We start from the raw sequence: 20,987 nt of genomic DNA on the forward strand, positions 1-20,987 counted from the left end.
ACAACTAGCTAACAACCACACACCTCCCCCGAGACATAAGGAAGATTCCTTATCTTTGTTATGGCTACCGTAACACATGAAACAAAGTTACAATGATTGAAGTACAGAAAACACGGTACATATACACAAAACAAACACAGCGTACAATGAACACGTACGACTAATCGTAGGTGCTACGGTGCCACCGCACCTGCAGTCGTCTCGGCTCCCTACGCTGTCGGCTGCTTCGACGCTCTGGTTGCTCTCGGCCACGGTGTACCCCGTTACCCTGATGCTCCGGGCTGCCGGGATGGTGGTGTTCCTCGTGACCCTGATGCTGAAGCGCTGCACCGCCATGAGCGGTGTGCTGCTCGACAGGAAGGGGAGCAAGAGGTCTGTGTGGGCGTAGGTGTCTTCTATTACGCCACATCACGCGACCGCTGCCCATCTTGATGAGGTAGTCTCTCCTTCGTCCAACAGCCACGATGACACCCAGGCGATCCCAGAGGCCTGTCGTGTGATCTTGAACGTCGACGTGGCCACCGAGGTGCAGGAGAGGAAGAGTACGGGCGGACGCGTCGTGGCGAAGTTTCGCTTTCTTCCTCAGTCGCTCTGCCTTGGCGTCGCACTCATCAGCAGCGCGCTGCCACTGCTGAGCGTATGAGCGATGATGAGCCGGGACACAGGACCTCATAGGATGACCGAAGAGGACTTGTGCTGGTGATCGCCCTTCCGCCCTCGGAGTGTTGCGCAGTTCCAGCAACCCGCGAGCGAACGCATCCTCGTCCAGGTGTCCCTGCTGTGTGGTCGTGAGGATCAGCTTCTTCACGGACTTGACCGCTGCCTCGGCGTGACCATTGGAGCGTGGATAATGAGGTGAAGATACACGATGCTCCACCCCCCATCGAGCCAGGAAGCGCCGTACCGATGAAGAAGTGAACTGCGGTCCACCGTCAGTCCTCAGGAGAACAGGCACGCCCGTGTCGGCGAACACACCCCGAAGGACACGAACGAGCTGATCAGCCGATGCTGGACGTGAGCATGCAGACACGTGAGGCCACCCAGACAAGCGATCTACATACACGAGGTATGTACGGCCTGCTGCGTGGAAGTAGTCTGCAGAAACTGACTCAAACACCCTGCTGGGTGTGTCCGTGTCCTGCCAGAGAGGTTCGTTGGCTTGGCTTGGTAGGAGTGGACGGCATAGTGAGCATCCAGAAACGACGTTCTCAACGTCTCTGTCCATACCAGGCCAGTACACCGTTTGTCGGGCCCGTCGCTTGGTGCGCTCCATCCCCTGATGACTGTCATGGAGTCGCTCTAGTGTTTCTCGGCGGAGGCTGTGAGGAATAAGAAGCCTCGGCCCGTAAACCACCAGGTCGTCGTCTACGGCCAGCAGACTGCGCACCGGCCAGTACGTACGCAAGCGGTGATCGAGGTCGTGGCAATGATCAGGGAAGCCCTCGATGATGACGTTCTTGAGCAAGCAGTACTCCCCGTCTCTTGCTGCTGCGGCACGTACCATTTCCACAGTCTGATCCTGGAGTGGTGCTAAGCGGACGCCGTCCTCATTGGTGGCAGATAACGCTGAGATGACCGCTGAGTGGAGAGGGTCGAGGTCACCAGAAGTAGCAGCATCCTCTTCCTCCACTGGGTCCTGTACTGGAGCACGTGAGAGGGCGTCGGGCACACAGTGTGTCGATCCCTTTTGCCAGCTTGCTGTGAAAGAATACTGAGCAAGCTTCTCCCTCATGCGCTGCAGCCGCAGGTTCTCTATTTCTCCCAACAACTTGCTATTGAGGAGAGGTATCAGCGGGCGGTGGTCGAGCACTAGATCGAAGTGAGGGAGTCCTTTCAGGTAGGTGCCACATTTCCTGACTGCCCAGACGATTGCAGCCATTTCCAACTCTATTACTGCATAGCGGCTCTCTGTGTCTGTAACAAATCTTGACCCGCATTGCACCATCTTCCACTGGTCACTGTGCTTCTGCAGGAGAACGAATCCAAATCCGTGCATCCTTGAGGCGTCAGTCTGTAGCATCGTTGGTAATGATGGGTCGAAGTATGCCAAGACAGGTGGGCTGACGAGACACTGTTTCACCTTCTCAAACGCCTCTTCATGGTTAGGAGACCAGCACCAACTGTTCTTCGGGCGTAAGAGATCTCTGAGGGGTTGTGCAGCTGCAGCCACAGCAGGAGAAAAGCTTCCAAGCTGGTTTGTAAGACCCATGAATGATCGTAAGTCGGTGATGTGCTGTGGTCGTGGGAAGTCAGAGATTGCCTTAACTTTCTTTGAGTCTGTCGTGTAGCCTTGTCCAGAAACAGAGTAACCACAGTAATCTACCACTCTTTCCGCGAATGTAAACTTCTGTGGGTTGAGAGTGATGCCGTGCTGGTCACACCGCCGCACAATCTGAATGACATGGGCTAAGTGCGCACTGTAGGTGGAGTCATAGGCCAGGATGTCGTCCACGATCTTGATGGTATTAGGTATGTCGCCGAGAGCTTGGTCTCCTCGACGGTTATACTCGTCCCCAGACGAGACGAGACCCATAACCGCTCGCCGAAACTTGTACCGACCCCAAGGTGTTATGAAGCAGGTTAAATCCTGGTCTTCTTCTCTAATGGGGACTTGAAAATACCCCATCTTGGCATCAAGAGTGGTGAACCAAACTGCTCCGGTCCCGATCGAGGCGATGGCGTCATGAGGTGAGCGCACTGGATACACGGGCCTCTTCACGTAACGGTTGAGTCGTGTCAGGTCAACACACAGCCTTACACCAGATGTCTTTTTTGGGACAGGCACGATGGGGTGGCACCATGCCGTAGGGTAGTCCACACTCTCGATGATTCCCTTGTTAAGCAGCTCTTCCAACTGGCTCTTAATTTCTTCACGCCAATTGTAAGGGATTGTACGAGATGCTGTTACGGCGAAGGGTCGAGCGTCGTCTGTCAACTCGATGGCCATGGATCCACCAGCCATTGCACGTAAACCTTCCTTTGCTTCGAAGACGCTGGGAAAGGCCTTGATCACAGCAGCAGCGTGCCCCGCACGCTGCTGTGGCGTTGGGTCGTAGGAATGAGGCCAGCTGATCACTTCTGTGGGCGTAGATAGAGGTGGCTGCGAGGCGGTCGGGTACTTGATGGAGCTGTTGCCGGTGTGCTGTTCTTCCCTGCGTAGCGGTCGGATTTGAGCCGGAAAATCTTCGGGGAGGATTCCGAGAGCGATGGAATCGTACCAGCTAAGCAGCGCCCCCTTCACCTCCTTCACCACGCTCACAACAGTCTCAGCTTCCCTGTCGCCCAGTTGCAAGTGCGACGAGAAAGTTCCTACACAGGTGAGGGGGTGATTACCGGCAGCATAAAGTCCATCACCATCAGCGGGCGCCAAGCTGGAGGGCGGGATTCCAAGGAGTGTTGCCGTGTCGAGGCCAATAACGGTCGTTTCGGCCCCAGAGTCAGGAGTCCACGTAATCTTGTCTCTTCCAGCGGGATGTGTGGCGGTAATGAGCACCTGGGGCGCAGGTCGTGCCGTCACCGTCTTTGTGTATACGCCTGATAAGAGCTGGTATACACTGGCACTGGCTCCCCGCCTCGGGCCTGCACCGCGATGAGGAGAGACAGTTGAGGAACTCCTCGAAGCTCCTCGTCGTTTCCTCACTGTCTGCTGACATACACTCGCAAAATGCCCTCTTTTCCCGCAGTTACGACACACTTTATCTATTGCCTGGCATCCCCTTTTGTCACTGCGACAATCTTTGCCACAACGATAACAGCCCGTGGGGCTTGAGCCCCCGAAACTGCCCTTCCTGTAGTTCGAGACAGCGTTCACACCATGGCTCGAAGAGTGAGAGCCGCCCCTTAGTACTGCACTACACTGGTTAGCGCTCTCTGATGCTCTGCAAATATCTATGGCGTTTTCAAGGGTGAGTTTCTTGTTTTCCAGCATGCGTTTCAGAGCCACTTCGTCTCGTGTCCCAACGACAATTCTGTCACGCAGCTGATGGTTTATGCACTGGTCGCAAAAGTCACAGAAATTGGCGATTTCCTTTACAGCACATAAAAAGTCGTCAAAACCTTCTTGCGTTTCTTGCACGCGGGAGTAGAAGTCTCTTCTATCCATGATGATGTTGCGCTGGCTTCGCAGGTACTCACACATTGCATCGAGGATGGTTCTTAACTCCGCGTCTCTCGGTAAGCTTATCCCGTAGCGAAGTGTACGGGTCCACTCGTCGTCTAGGACAGCAGCGAGTGCCGCCCTCTGCTCAGCCAGGGAGAGACAGTCTATCCTGGCGAGGGTTACGTATCCTTCAAACTTATGGCGCCACGTGTCGAACTCACGTAAAGATGCTGACGCCGTTAAGTGAGGAATGATGGTGGCGGACGTCGGGAACCTCGCGCCCTGGGTAGACGTGCTGCGGGCTGTGGTTTCGCCTTCATTGCTCGCCGTGGTGCGACTGGGAGCTTGTGTCCCCACTCTCTCCAGCAGCTGGGTTAAACGCTCCTCGCGAGCCTGACTCTGCTCCGACTGTCGCGCTAGCAGGGCAGCCAGCGCCTCCAACTGCTTCTCCATTCTGCGCCGTACCCACTGCAGCCTTGTCCTGATCCTACTCACTGCGCCATGTTCGACTCTTGACCAGCAGGGGCACAGGAAACGCAGGTAACAGTGCAGGTGTTTATTCACAGAAGGTGTGAACAGAAGGCTGGAGGTAGGTGATCTCTCGGCGCCAGGCCGCGCACTTCCACTTAACACTTATGACTGAAGCCTAGCTCGTTCACTCATACACGTATTCATGCCTCACACAAGTCTCGCTCATTCACTCTTTGCCACAACTAGCTAACAACCACACAAGTTTCAGTGAGGAAAAGAAGATGAGGTTTAGAAGAGGAGAGGTGGTGTTCTGCAGATTGAAAATTAGATCTTAGACCGCGAATGTTGCAGAAGTTAATGAAGAAAAAGTTGAGGGAGGTGTCAAGACACTTAGGGTCGTTGACAGAAAGGCAGTCCAACCTGGGGACATTTATAGTCCCCTCCCCAGATGGGGACTCCGAGGCTGGTGTAGGAGTCGCCATGATAATTTTAATTATGATAATTTGAGTGAAGGGTGTGTGTTATTAGGTGCTTGTAGTTTTGTGTGTAGGAAGAGAGTTGTCTTTAGAGGGCAGGCTGTGACTGCCCCCTTGTGTTGTGAGTCACAAAGGGAAACGTTCAGTGAGGTCACAGCTGGGTTTAATGATAAGTTCACACCAACCCCTGAACAGTGCTTTAGACCTCACTGGGAGTAATTATCGTTTCGGCAGGTGTCTACTGCCTCCTCCTCCAATATATATATATATATATATATATATATATATATATATATATATATATATATATATATATATATATATATATATATATATATATATATATATATATATATATATATATATATATATATATATATATATATATATATATATACTCGTATATATATTGAATGATTGTATAATTAGTTTTATCTTCCATTCTTCTTCATGTTCTGATATGTATTGTTTTTCCTTAAGTTTGATGATATTCTGAAGTTTTTTAATTATCAGCCAATTTGCATTACATAATCTGCGTATGTTATTATAGCTTCACTTGCTGGATGAGGTATGTTGTGCGCATATGTGATTATGAGTCTAGGGATAGTATTTTACAAATAAAACTGCAGTAGCATCCAGATGCTCATCTACCATGATCCTGACTTCCTTGCCATTGAGGAAAGACGTTTCTCTCTGATGACTGTAAAACCCAGGTGTAGGATTTTATGATTCATGCCCAGGTGTCACGTTTAAAGTTTTGGTGGAGCATTACTTTTGTGCCATGTCCATCAGTTCTGTCTCTTTGAAAGTGTTCAATCAAACTATCTCTGCTGTCTTCATGTATTCACTGCAAAGATTTATATATATATATATATATATATATATATATATATATATATATATATATATATATATATATATATATATATATATATATATATATATATATATATATATATATATATATATATATATATATATATATATATATATATATATATATATATATATATTTATTTATTTATTTATTTATTTATTTATTTATTTTTTTTTTTCAGGTAATGCTGAAATTGACCCTGAAGACACTGAGTGTACTTCAGATGATGATTCTGCTTTCTGGCAAAATATGAAGAGACATGCAAAGTGAAGGAATAAAAAATTCACCAGAAACAAACTTTTTTCCAAGTATGTTTTCTTTGGATAAAAGCAATTCAAGAAAATCTCCTACAAACAGTTGTCATCAACAAAAGAAGGCAACAAGACATCAGATAAAGTGAGCAGTATTGTGAAGGGATCAGAAAATGAAGATGACTGGATAACTGATGATGAAGTGGATGATGAAGATCATGAAAATATTGACCTGGCCTTTAAGAAAGAGTGGGAAGGGAAACATCTTCCACCCAACAGTAAAGAAAAGAACTTTGTATGTGAAATTTGCGTGAAGGCATATTCAAAGCCCAGTTTCCTAAGAGCACACAATGTCAGAGATCACAAAGAACATGAAGGAGCCAAGAGGTACCCATATTTTTGTCAGCATTGCAGGAAAGTTTATGTCAGAGAGAAAGACCTGTTGAAACACCAGCAGCAATTCAGTGGCCCATGTGAAATATGTGGAGTGGTGCTAGGATCTATTTTAGGCACATAGAAGAGATCATGACAGTGTATGTAAGTTGTGCAACAAGGAATTCACGAAAATGAGTTCTTTTTACATTCACATGAAGATAGAACACGCAAAAAGGCGATTATCTTGTTCAATCTATGATAAACAATTCGATTGTGAATCCTTATTGAAAAAGCATATTGCAAAAGTACATGATAACACAAAACCAAGACATAACTGTGACAGATGTGATTTCTCTTTAATGACCTTTAGGGCTATGAGAGTCCATCAGACTAAGATTCCTGGTTCAAAGCTTGGTTTGTTTACTTGTAAGAAATGTAAAAAGACATTTAACACTAAATTAACTTATAAGAATTATGTTGTCACTCATATAAGAAAAAGCAGCATTATTTGCCCATTGTGTTCCGAGAAATTTACATCAGAGCATGAATTATAAACACAGAATATCTGTCCATGAAGTAACAGATAATGGAGGCAGTGGAAAGGAGATGCTATCAAGCCATATAAATAGTAGTCATTTGTCACAATATGCATGTGCCTTGTGCAACATTAGGTAGTAATGAAGACCTGTCTCAGCACATGCACAAGTATCATGACATGGATATAGATTCTCCCAGAGAAATTAGACTAGAAATTGAGCGGGTCCATCTTTCAGAAATTGACAAAAATGTTAATGGTGTGTGGGCTGTAGGCAGTGAGGAGACACATCCTTAGGAGTTAGACAAACCCACAACGAAAGACTTGTCCACACACTTTGGCAGTGGTAAGTCAGCTTTGCTTGTTCCAGCCACTGCCTTGCCTCCAAATGTGAATATGGTGGAGGTTAATGGAGTCAGGGAAAGTCAGCAGCATTAACCTAATGTTTTCATAAGTCAGTGAAAGAAAGAAATAAGTTTATGGTATCACAAGTGTAATAATTATGTGTTGCCCCACCTTACCGTCTGTCAATCTCCTCAGTCTGCAAGTATGTGAAAAAAACAAAAATTACATTTATTGCTAATTTTAAGTGCTGGTTGATAATGTTTTATCTAGAATTTTAAAATATGATAGTTTTTGAGTATTGACATCTGTAGAAGATATGGAGATATGAATACAAAAGATGACATGTGGCAGTGGTTCTCAACCAAGGGGCGGGGGGGGGGGGGCGTGGACACTTTCCCGTGGGGGCGTGAACACAGGACAGGAGAGGAAAATCATAAAGTACAAAGTACAAAGGAGGTCCAGCTGTTATGCCCTCCCTCTGTCTATCTATCTATCTATCTGATTCTATTTATCTGTCTATGGTGGCATAATTGGGAAGGGTGGGTGGTGCTGGGAGGAGGGGGCCCAGCTGCATTGAACCAGCTTTTTTTGGGGGGTGGGGGTGGCAGGGGGCGGCAGCCTGCAAAAGGTCGAGAACCCGACACATGATATTATGGAAGGCACCAAACCTCACCTGTGGAAGAGCCCAGCCAACATTACTTCTCTCATTACCTATGAATATATACAGATACTATCAAAAAAGTTGTCAGTGTTATATACTGAGCAACATATCTTCAGGAAAGCATCTCCTCAACTGTCCATGATAAGACATTTTTAAATTGTTCATGCATGGTACTTTACTGGACTAGACAGTAATTGAGTGTGTGTCAAGGAAGCTCAGCAAATCGTGGCTGGAGCTTTCTTGGTGTGTGCTGATGGTCGGTAATGGAGTGATTCTCTCTCTCTCTCTCTCTCTCTCTCTCTCTCTGTGAGTGCATGCATTATTCGGTCATCTTTCTGGTGGAGGAATAGATGTCTTGGGTGGATGAGAAGCCTCCTATCCAAGGATGACAGAGTACATGCTTTGGCACCAAGTGGATTCTCAGTGGGCTTTTTTTTATTTATTGGATTTTTGTTGCCCTTGGCCAGTGTCCCTCCTACTTAAAAAAAAAAAAAAAAAAGTAATTAGTAAACGCCAGGAAGAACCTAAAGTCTTGTTGTTTTCACTTATTTATTCATTTATTGTCTGTGATCCTTAGTTAAATATCGAATGGAGAAAAGAGGAGAAGCAGGATAGCACACAGGTTCTGAAGAAAATGAAAGGTAGAATTTCTGCAACATATTATGTTTACTTGTGAGGAGGAGAAACATGTAAAAAAGCACTGTCCCTGAATATAAGATGCAATGAGTGCGAAAAGCACAGAGGATGATACTTTCTACTGTATTTAGCTGTCAAGGCAAAAAAGCAAGAGAAAGATTTAAATTATGCCGAAATGTCGAATTGTTTTGGCAATACTTACGAATAAAGGGATGTAGAATTTAGGCAGTGCTGAAGAGTAATGGCATGATAGAAATGCAGGCATGACTAATGTTATAGTCAGTATGATGAATGAATTATTAATTGCTTATCTTATTTATTTATTTTAATTTTTATTTTCGGTTTTACGTCCGGTTTCCCAAGGCTCTCAGGCTACCCGGTATGACGGTAACTCCAACGGAGGACTTTTGATTTTGCATTTGGGAACCGTTACCCCCAGTGGATAACGGGTCCCCAAATATTATTTGTTTATCTATTCCGAGGAGGTATTATTTCCATAATACCTCCATGATTCATTCACTTATTTTTGTGGCCATAAGTAGGAAATGCAGAGTAGCATACTCAACTGATATTACACGAAAATAAATAAATACCAATAGTCATTTCAATGATAATGTAACAGGCGAATAGTATATATTACTGAATCAAATGAGTGAACGGTCATCATTCATGAAGCAAAAAAAAAAATGAAAAACATCCAGCACAGGGAACCAAAATTGTGAACCAGCCGTTATTCTAATTAGTACATGCATACAACATAACCATAACAATACGGGGCTAAAAAAAAAAAGTCTATTTATAACTAAAACACCACAAGTCGAGACAAGTCCCAGTGTTGCTTCATAATTATGACGTCACTGACGGAACCTTGAGATGTTACCAGCTTAGCTACTTTGCTGCTACATTTAGCGTCAATGGTGGTGGGATGGGGGAGGAAGACGACTGAAACCAATTTTACCGATTCATGAGTTTTATCAGGAATTTTTACATGCATTTAGTGATTATTTGGGAACAAGTGTATGATTCATGGCAATAATAATAATAATAATAATAATAAATAACAACAACAAAACAGCAAGACTTGTGAGCTGTCTACATTTTTTTTCTAAGCATCAAAATGCATCAAAGTATCTCTCTCTCTCTCTCTCTCTCTCTCTCTCTCTCTGTTACGTGTAGCAACTTTAGCGAAAACTCAGCGATCCTTGCAACACTGAACATTTGGCGGGCAGCAGCAGCAGCAGCAGCAGCCAGCAACACTAGGGGAGGGTGACAGTAAAGAAGGCACCAGCACAGCCTCCTGATAGTGATGTGTGGCAGGACAGCTTGGTAAGTGTCACCGTGATTGCCTTCACTCCTGACTGTGCCTGACAACAATACTTGTACCTGTTAGGAGTCTTCCACGAGGTACTTTGACCCTAGCAACTGACGACTTCTCTTGTGTTCATCCTCGTTTGATTTCTCCAGTGTCATGTCAGAGGCAGGTTAAGAGAGGAGAATTGTGACTGCTCAACCCCCAGCTTCTCGTCTCCTCGGGGTGCCTGCCACTTCCCAGACAGAGATATCAAGGCAGCGCAACAAGTGGTGGAACTGCTGTGTTCCATGTACGAGATTCAGACTGATCACGCATTCATGCTCATGCAGCAGTGTTCCTGAGGTTCTGGAAATCTCAACAAATAGCGGCTCCTTTTGTATTTTATTCCCACCCCTCTCCAGGAATAGCAAGCTTGGGGACGGTGGGAAAGCAGGGTTTTAGGGTGGAGAATGCCAAAATAAGCCAAGTTTTGGGAATCCTTAAAAGTCTAAGGAGAAAACTCCATTTTTGGGTGAAACATCAAGAAAGTCTACAAACGAAATATCGCTCCCTCCATACAAACCTAACCGAACATTACCTAACCTCCCTTAAGGACTCTAATCCAACATTATCTAACCTAACCTAACATTACCCAACTTAATCTAATCTAGCATTGCCCAACCTAACATACCTAACCTAACCTAACATGAACTAGCTGGGGGCTTTGCTCCCCCTGGAAACCCCCTTATGGACACTAATCTAACTTAATATTACATCAGCACACCACACTAATAAGAATGATTCAGAAGTACTCTCAAAATTAAAATGTACAGATCCCATGGTTTCCCACTGTAGCACAAGAAAAAGTTGATTAGACCCAAATTGCAGTCCGTGTTTCTGTCTCACGCCATAATGAAGGTAGAACTGACGTGGCAACTCCTCTGCTGCATTTCATACCCTTGCAGAGGACTAAATGCAGACTAATTCTAAACTACACCGGCCATTTGAAATAGTAGCCCTACATGCAGTACAAATGTGTCATGCATAAAGCCTTATTTGACCACATATTAATATGACAGTTAATTTGCATCCAGTGCAACAGAAATATCAGTAAATAATACAGCAGTGAATGAAATACCTGCCATGGGACTAGTTACTGTGGTGACATGATGCAGTCACAGCACCTGCATACCAATATACTAACACACGCATTACACTGTATACCTCCAAGCGAGCCTATTGGCATGGACTCAGAGTTTGTGATGTGACACAACATGAATCACATCATTAATGTAACCGTGAGCAACCTCCCAAACAAAACCAGCATACATGTTGTACAGTGAGTATTGATAACCATATAGGAAGAATTTAGCTGATCCACAAGGAGCCGCTATAGGTAAGATTAACCAGGTTTTGTGCAGACTCAGTTTGAAGAGCTTGGCAGTTGGTATTAGTTGGCATGGAAACCTTGCCAGATCTGTTTTGGGGAGTTTATGGAGGTGCCCAAGCAAAGATGTGTGCAGTTATATTTCATTGGTTACCCAATGAAATATGCCCCCTGGTGCATATTTTGCCTTGGGTACTTTGCTTAAACTGCAGTCATGGTGCATCTATTTTAGTTTTAGATTCCACTCTTCTCTCTCTCTCTCTCTCTCTCTCTCTCTCTCTCTCTCTCTCTCTCTCTCTCTCTCTCTCTCTCTCTCTCTCTCTCTCTCTCTCTCTCTCTCTCTCTCTCTCTCTCTCTCTCTCTCTCTCTCTCTCCAGTCTGAAGATATAATCATATCTTTACATAAATATCAACATATATTTAGGATCTACTACACACAATTTACTTTTCCAGCACCCTGGCGCCTGATGAATTGTGCAGGGCGTGTAGCATTCGCACAGTGGGAGCAGATGGCCAGAAGCAGTACCAACCTTTGGCTTGGAGAGACCATCCCAACAACCAGTCATACAGTCCCTCTACTAACATGGCTCCTTCACGCTTCACACCTGTCATCATAAGGTTTGTGTTATCTGCAATGCCATGCCCTCTTTCTCCATTATTTTATTCATTACAACAAAAATAGAATGAATTCTCAAGTTTCATGTTCTCAATTCTGTGCCAGAATTCACTAGAAGAATGACCAAAGTGAAAAATGCAAAAACAAGCCAGTCATTATCTGTTACCATGTGGACTAGAAGAACACAATGCTTGCTGAATTTTAACTAGTTGAAATGGCATCTTAAAGCTCAATTTGTGAAGTATTTTTAGTCAAATATATTTGAAAATTGGGTATATAGATGGTACTGATTTTGTCTGTACTAGTGCTTTGTGTTTCTTCCCTACCTTGAGACCATACTTATTCATCTCTTTCACCACAGCTCCTTGTTTCGTAAGTTGGGTTGTCTATGCTGACATACATGTGTATTATTACACTCCTTAAATTGAGTGCTGTTTTAAACTGCCCTGTAATGTAACTGTTGCTGCTGGCTAACGTCTAGGCTGCTGATGAGATAATTTAGTGTGGCATCTAGTGTGAGTAATTTGTATATGATGGAAACTATGTATGAAAGCTATATTCAACACCCTATTTGTTTTTCCAGTGAACACCAGCAGCGTGGAGTGAAGAGGTCACAGGAGGGGGAGGAACAGCCTCCTCAGAGGATCATTCAACCCATGAAATGGGGACTCATTCCTCCCTTCCATAAGGTAACTTTTTATTTTTATATTATATATATTTATATAGTGGCTTATGAGCAGTGTTTACAGATTTAGTTGTGAATCTGCATTGTTGTGGGTGATATTTTTGATACTGTACTCATTTATGCCTGGTTAGTAAATCTTTGACTCAGGATGGAAGAATACTTCCACCATATTTCTTGCACATAGTAAAAGCTGTCCAAAAAGTATTAAGATAGATAGGTAGATAGTATTAGTGAGCCTGACATGCTTCATAGAGGGATAGAAAAGTCTTTGTAAGGCCCAGATCTGGTTAGAGATCACATTTATGATAAATGGTTAAAAATTACTGATATGTTTTGCAATCCACATAGGGCCCATCTGCGGAAGGACATGGCTACAGCACAACTAATAGCAGACTGGAAGATGTTGAGACCAAGGCTACCTACAAGCCTTGCCTTGCTAAGGGCCAAAGGTAGGAACTGTTAATCCTTGTTATAGTTGTGATGCTGACATTTGAAACATTTGAAATATTTGAGTGCATGTTACATATGTTTTATGTATATATGAATTAGGGCCAGCCTTTATATAAGCATATGCTTAATTGAACAAAAGAAATTGTGAGCAACAGGGAAGAGGAAGTTAAATGTAATGAAAGGGAGGTGTGTAAGCAATATGTGTGTAAAATACATGAATAAAATGAAGGATAAGGAAGTGCAAATGGGAACTATGTAAAAAGAAAATGGGCGGGTTAGGCAAAGCACAGGGAGTTGTGATTATGTGGTGTATGTGGAGAAGATACAAGAAGAGAGAATAATTGTACCACATGTTAGCTGTTGCCAGCATTGTCCCTCAGCATTGTGGACAAAGAGTTAAGAGTAACAAGTTATGATTTTTATTTTCTCATTCATGAGTTGAGGCTGTACTTCAATGAAGTTTTCATTATCTGGAGTATATGATTGTAATAATACTATAGTATATCTTTGCTGAGTAAAAGCTACAACATGTAAAAGGTAATATAACAAATCCCCGTAGAGAGCCTTGTTACACACGTTAAAACAGCCAGTTTGTGCAGGAAAAAAGATACTATACTTAGGCCAAATAACATAAAGAAAATACATATCAGAGTCAGTAACTGTTGAAATAATGGCATACATTATGAAACAGTGGCATCCTTGGGCAGAATCCTGTAATGCTGCCAGGCACATGATTGTACATTTTTTTAGGTGGTGAGCAAGGGGTGTCAGTATTAACAAAACTAGGGATGATGACTGTGTTTGTGTGTGTCGTGGCAGTCTGTAAATCTGATTCAATAGAAAATTGAAAGCATCCATTTATGGCTGAAATAAATATAGGAAAGGACTCGCAGTTATCATATATATATATATATATATATATATATATATATATATATATATATATATATATATATATATATATATATATATATATGTATATATTATATGATAGAGTACATATATATAATATCCAACACAGAGAAAAGAATGAGAAAAATACAATGATCATTAGTATATAGAAAAGTATTCATAAATTAAGAGATTTAGAGTTGTCCACATCTTATTTTCTACTAGGAGAATATTGCTACAGACATCTGACTGCTGAGAGTATGAACCTGAAATTGTGATATCTCCAACTGGGACGTTCGCTGTGGTCTGGAAAAACTGCCAGATTCATCAGCGGACTTCAGTCATCTGAAAAAAAGATCTTTACATCATCTGTGTGCTATCAAACCAACTAATAAAATAGGAACATTCTTAGCCACCATCATCAAGCAGAGGACAAGAAATGTGGCAAAACGAGCTAAATATTAACACACATTGTCTTGGGTTCGGGATGTATCACCTTGGGATGAATGCTATTTTTCCTTTCTATATTAGTTTACTTTATCCATTTAAGTTATACGATGAACATAAAACTATGAATCCTGGCACATGCAAGGACACTGGTGAAGATTGTCTGTTTACATTGTGTCTCCCGATGCCTTCCTTGAGTTGCTGCTTGTCTGTTTACATCGTGTCTCCCAATCCCTTCCCTGAGTTGCCGCTTGTCTGTTTATATCATGTCTCCCAATGTCTTCCTTGAGCTGCCACTTTTTTCTTTGGAAATACAACCTATTCCTTCACAATTTGGTTCTTTTGTGACAAGTTCGTGCAGTCAACCACAGGACATGTATAGACCTGGGTTTGACAACAGCACTGAAAACTCGTATCTTCTGCCTTGGGTTTTTTGGTATTTTGAAGTTGGCATGTCTGATGACGGCCAGGCCTTTTGTCTTGGCATGACTTTGGCCGTCACAGGATCCTGGCAGCACAAATAATACTTGCTCAATTCTTTTGTTGATATGCCAGATAAATCATTAATCCTTGTAGAAACCAGTAGAAAATGTTTCAAACTAAATATGCAGCATTAGACTAGAAATAAATGTGAAAACGCTGAGAGCCTAGTTGCAAGTATTTAGCTTATAATAACTGTTCTGTAAAGTGTACATCATCAGATGCCATAAATAAAGTTAGCACGAACACTTAGGATTAATTTATTGTAGCCATATAAAGTACAGTACATCAAGATGTCTCATGAGAGGGATTTTTATAATGTGCTTCTCCAGAGAGCTGTGGGAGTGTTGACCAGCCCTTACATGAAAACTGCTGATGGTCGCTGACAACTCTTCTCACAGGGAACGCCCCAATAAATATATTCATTTTACTGTGCAGTCATCATTGCTAGAGCTTATCTCTTGTAATGGTGCTGACATGTAAAGAATTCTGGTTATTCTTTTTGTTATGGATTTTTTATTTACTTTCTCAGGTGTGTTGTGTTGTGTGATGGATTTTATGAATGGCAGTCAACAAAAGGAACAAAAAACAAACAGCCATACTTTATATATGCTTCACAACCCAAAGAGGTAAGACTCTCTCTCTCTCTCTCTCTCTCTCTCTCTCTCTCTCTCTCTCTCTCTCTCTCTCTCTCTCTCTCTCTCTCTCTCTCTCTCTCTCTCTCTCTCTCTCTCTCTCTCTCTCTCTCTCTCTCTCTCTGGCATGCAAGCTTGGAATGTTTAATATTCCTCAGTTGTATTAGTTTTTTATACAAATTTTACTGAGAAATGTGCTATAGAATTGTTCAGTGATGACAAAATGTGTGTTGTTTATAACTCATTCACTTTCTAACAGTACTCCTAATTCACTTTGAAGGAATAAATACCTCACTGATTCACTGATTATGAAAATGAAATGCTTCAACTTTTGTAAAGAAAGTTTGTTGTTAATTAATCTTTTGCATCACAGATCAGTATTGTGTCTTACAAGTTCCCTTTTTACAGATTAAGATTTGGGACAGAGACTCTTGGGACAAACCAGATGTCTGGAGTGAAGAGGAAGGCTGGAAGGGCCCTCAGCTCTTGAAAATGGCTGGACTCTTTTCATATTGGAAGTCTTCTGAAGTAAGCCAAATGAAATGTAGTTGTGGCATTATAACCTGAGTCTTGGGTATTCCATTCTCATTTCTTGCTGAACTCTATTGGTTGAGTCATTGAATGTGCATGAATGTGATATGAGAGAGGCTTTGAGAGGAGAGATAGGGAATGTTTGTTAGACCAAGGTTAGATGAGTTACCTGTGTGAAACTAAGATAATGAAGGCATAGGTGAATCTGCCAAGGATAGATCTGAGTTTGGAAGGTCAGGTGTGGAGAGAGAAAGAGTGAGAGAAAGGGTGGCTTTGTTGAATCCAGAAGTGTAACAGAGTGTGCCATCAAGACTGATATGGCTAAAATTGAAGTTGTTGTGAGAATATTGAATGGTGAGTATATTTAAGGATTTCGTAGTGAGAAAAATTAATAGGAAAGAGACGCATTCTAACCTTTCTTTCCTATTTCCTGTATTTCTGACACTACTGGATTACAAATTTTATTAAGCTTAGTTATGCTGCTGTACATAAAGGATTGCTTCCAAAAAAAAACTTTTAAAGGCATAGAATATTATGTCTTTTACAAGAAAGAACATCAGTATTCCAGTAGAAATGGAAGATAATGTTGCCTCCTCTATCCATCAGGGTGAAGAAGTAATGAGTTATTCTGTTCTTACCACTGAGGCATCCAAAAAGTTCTCTGTCCTGCACACTCGTGTCCCAGTCATCTTGGAGACAGATGAGGAGGTTGAGGTAAGACGTGTCACTAAAAGTGTCAGTTACAATGCAGACAGAGCCTCTCATGCAGTTTTGAGTGATGCCTTGAATACATCTATGCCTCTTGAGGCATATCAGCTTTTCCTCACATTTATCAAGGGTGCATCAGAGCATGTGCATCTTGGCTGTGTGACGATTGATTTGGTTCCCAAGAGTTATAAAGTTGGAATTTCTAGGTTTAATTTTATGGCATTCCTTATGCAAGTCCAGCTCTTATTATCAAATTCATGGATGGGATGGTTTTGATTGTAAAGGCAGACTGGTGGAATGAACTGTTGCCCATTTGTTCTGAGTTACAAGTGAAAACCCATGTTGTTTGGTGGACTGGAGGGTGTCCATATCTGACTTCAGCAATGCAGTGGTGTGGTACACTTTGCCATACATATGCAGTACGGCATTGTTTAGATAATGTCCTTGTTCATAAATGGTTAAAATAATAATTTATAAATTTGCTGAGAGATATATATATCTTAATGCAGTCCATAATGGTGAAGTGGTGATTATATTTTTCTCCAAAATTAGATGTGGCTAGATTCTGCAAGAGTTAACTACAAAGAAGCTCTTCAGATGCTGAGACTAAAGGATGAGGCTGAGCTAGAGTGGCATCCTGTCTCCACAGAAGTAAACAATTCCCGCAACCAACAACCAGACCTCCAACAGCCTGTCAGTCTTGACAAGTGAGTATGAGAAATAAGAATAAATGTTTGAGATGTATGGAAGACAGTCTGATTATTTATTAGTTATATATATATATATGGATATAAGGAAGTGAGTGGAGTAAAAATAGGCATATGATGAGTAGAGAGAGAGAGAGAGATTTTGTGTAACAAACCCTTTGCATCTAATAAGTGGCATGCTGCTTTTGTGAAGAAACTTGATGGAGCAGCATTGTCTTTTATTTTTGTGTTATTTTGCACTCCATGACAGGCAGTTGATGTACCTGTTTAACTTTTACACACAGGAAACCTCCAAACACAGCTGGCAGCAGGTTTATGTCTGCCTGGCTTAGCAAAGCATCGCCACATAAGAGTAAGACTCTTGTGAAGGAGGAAGTCCATTCAGTAAAGGAGGAAGAAAAGATCAAAGAAGAAAACAGTACCAATCCTCAATAGCATAAGTAAAGTAAGTCTTGTTTTATCAATTTAGATAATTATTTCTTTAAAACTCCCACAGTAGGGATCACTAGGATTCCATATGTTCCTGCTCAAACACTTCAGCTTTGCACACTACAGTACAGTGCTCACAAATGTTTGAAAACATTAGGAGGTTATCCTCTTGCCATGCTCCATATCTCTTACTCAGGGGAGGGGCATCTAGAATGGTAGTAATGGCTCTTGGCTGTTTCTTGTTCTCAAATTCCTTGTTTGTTGAATTACCTAAAGTGATATCCTCTCCAAACATTCCTTATAATATTGATATCCACCATCTTTTTCCCTTGATTATAGCTGACACACTGCTCATTTACATCCTTGTTTTTTCTCCTCACCTGTTTGGTCTTCCTAAATGCCTTATTCCTTACTTCATCAATATTTAGTTGATTCATCTGAACTTAAAACAATTAATTGTTATAGAATTTTCTTTGTTTTTCAGGCAGATGTGGCAGCTAGGTGTTGGAGGTAAAAGTTGCAGTAGTAGTGACTTGGGCAGTAGCAGCAGTCTCATAGTGACTCACCATTTAATTTACAAGGACTCACTCTTCCAAAGAAATCCTGTTTCCCATTGAATCACCATTCCATTCTTGTTGTGTGGCTACATGTTTCTTTGTTATTCTAAAAATGGGTTGATCAGAGATGCAGGGAGAGAAAGCCTTATAAACCTGAGTACAAAGGTGTTTGTGTTAGTATGTGTATCTTTTTTAGACACCATCCATCTTAAGTTTGATATAGCTAGTAAAGAATAGTGATTTAGGCTAGAGATGGATAAGGTGAGTAACATTCTATTTTTTTATTATTATTATTTCTTATTTTTTTGTTGAACCCGGAATAGACATGTATAGGACATAGGAATTAATACTAGTAGGTGCATAATTAATTATACTTGTCATCAGGACTTAGCCATTTCTCAATCAGCCTTGTTTTAGTATATTTTCTTTAATTCTCAATCATCAGTCAGGCAAAACTATGCCTCTGTTTACTCTGGTGCTTTTTTTTCTCATTGTCACAAAATGGAATAAAAGAAAATTCAAAATGAAACAGATGTATTTCCCTTGCTCAGATATACTTTAAAAGTCTTCAGAGAACATAGTAATATATTTAGGATGTTTAGAACTTACTGAACTGCTCAGTAAGGGATAACATTATCACTCCATGAGTTGGACACACAAGATTCACCCACACTACAAGTTGTATTGATGGGTGAGGCAAGTTGATGCTGGAAATTGGCCTCCATATCAATGTCACCAGCTGGTTTGGTTGGTGCAGGAGACGCCTCCATATCAATGTCACCAGCTGGTCTGGTTGGTGCAGGAGATTGGCCTCCATATCAGTGCCATCAGCTGGTTAGGTCACATTCCTCAACTTGCAGAAATCAAAGGAAAGATGGAATAAGTTTGAGTTACCAGGCAAGTCTGAAAATTGTAATGATACTGAAAGCTGAAGATATTCCAGAACTATGATGTGAGGGCACACGAGCACGACTTTTATGGGGGCAATAGTTTTCTGTGCAGAGAACCACCTGCTCTGCGTACGGGTGGGTGGAGTACTCCTAGGTAAACTCTATGCATGCAGCCAAAGGGGAGGGGGTCAGGACTGACAACCTTGTGACCTCACTCCTTGCTTGGTCACTCTGCCAGTGAGATGTGGCGCATACTTACTCCCTGCAGAGAGGCAGCAATAACCCCAAAGCCCTGGCTGATGAAATTGTCCTTCACCAAAGCAGTTTGGAGGAGTGAGTAATTTGATGGTAAATTCAGCCCTGTAGCCATATCCAGCTACCTGGTGACGATGTGCTCGCTGCTCCTTTGTGTATCCAGCCACCTGGTGACTATGTGGCTTGCGGCTCCTTTGTTCACTCAGGATAATACAATGTGCAGTTGCTTTTTACTATCTCAGTACTCTTGAAACTTAGTTTAACACCATGCTCTCATAATGCAACTCAGTCCTCTCTCATTCACTGCCCACATGGGCCTGTCATGATGTTTGTAGGGCACAGACATTCCTGTGTGCTGCTCATGTGCCACAGGTATTAATTCAGTTGGATATGTTTTGTCTAAGGGATAAACATTCCTGTGTGCTGCTTACATGCCACAGGCGGTAATTCAGTTGGACACATCATGGTGTCTGTAAGGGACAGACATTCCTGTGTGCCAATTACATGCAACAGGTGTTAGTTTAACTAGTCAGGCCTTTTTTCTTTGTATATAATATACTGTGTGTAATTATACCTCATCAAAATATAACTCTGTTGTCCTTTAAGTGTTCTACCCTTGTCTACCCAAAGACTGACCCAGGAAGTGTATGCAATCAGTGGTAAGTATTAGGTAACCCAATCCATGACATTATGATACGCTATTGAAATTAGAAGTACCTAGGAAAACAAACTACAAGACTAGTATGTAAAATTGGTAGTAGTAGTAGTTGCAGTATTAGTAGTTGTAGTAGCAGCAGCAGCAGTAGTAGTAGTAAGGTTTCTTACGATACTAAAGCTTCTAATAAACTGAATAGCTATGAGGTATATTGAACATTATAAATGTGAAGAATGGGAAAAAATTTATCATCTCACTGAGAATATCCAGAGTTAAAGTCAACGTTTGTGATGAATATTTCTAGACGAGAGGTGATACTGCGCGGGACATATGAAGGTCTACTTTTGAAGTGTATTATGTGGCTCTAAATTTTTAATATTTGCGTATCTTTAGAGAGAGAGAGAGAGAGAGAGAGAGAGAGAGAGAGCGCCTGGATAGTGTTGTTGGTATATGTATGGTAGAGAAAGGAAGAGTACTTGAGATAATGTGATATGGCCAATACTTAAATTATAATCATATGGTGATTATTGTTTTTTTATTCGTTTTGTTTATATATTTATTTATTTGATTAATTAATTTATTTGCAATTTTTCACAAGAGTTATAGCTATAAAAGCCTGCTTGGTTTGGCGGTACATACACTAAAAT

At 42.0% G+C, this 20,987-nt stretch overlaps 1 protein-coding gene across 2 annotated transcripts; it reads left to right on the plus strand.

Annotated features, from left to right (window-relative positions):
* The first annotated feature begins 9,856 nt into the window (after positions 1-9,856).
* Positions 9,857-19,069, plus strand: LOC135112842 (abasic site processing protein HMCES-like). Of its 2 annotated transcripts, XM_064027713.1 has the most exons (10): positions 9,857-10,052; positions 11,858-12,022; positions 12,604-12,709; positions 13,054-13,154; positions 15,506-15,602; positions 16,017-16,136; positions 16,746-16,853; positions 17,400-17,554; positions 17,839-17,999; positions 18,468-19,069. In XM_064027713.1, exons 1-9 carry the CDS (start codon positions 10,033-10,035, stop codon positions 17,987-17,989), a joined length of 1,023 nt encoding a protein of 340 aa, XP_063883783.1. In that variant the 5' UTR covers positions 9,857-10,032; the 3' UTR covers positions 17,990-17,999; positions 18,468-19,069. The 2 variants fall into 2 exon arrangements, with proteins under 2 accessions (XP_063883783.1, XP_063883784.1); XM_064027714.1 differs by lacking the exon at positions 16,746-16,853 and having other exon boundaries at positions 9,892-10,052.
* The last annotated feature ends 1,918 nt before the right edge of the window (positions 19,070-20,987 follow it).

Source organism: Scylla paramamosain, chromosome 24 (genome assembly GCF_035594125.1).
Source record: "Scylla paramamosain isolate STU-SP2022 chromosome 24, ASM3559412v1, whole genome shotgun sequence".
NCBI lineage: Eukaryota > Metazoa > Arthropoda > Malacostraca > Decapoda > Portunidae > Scylla > Scylla paramamosain.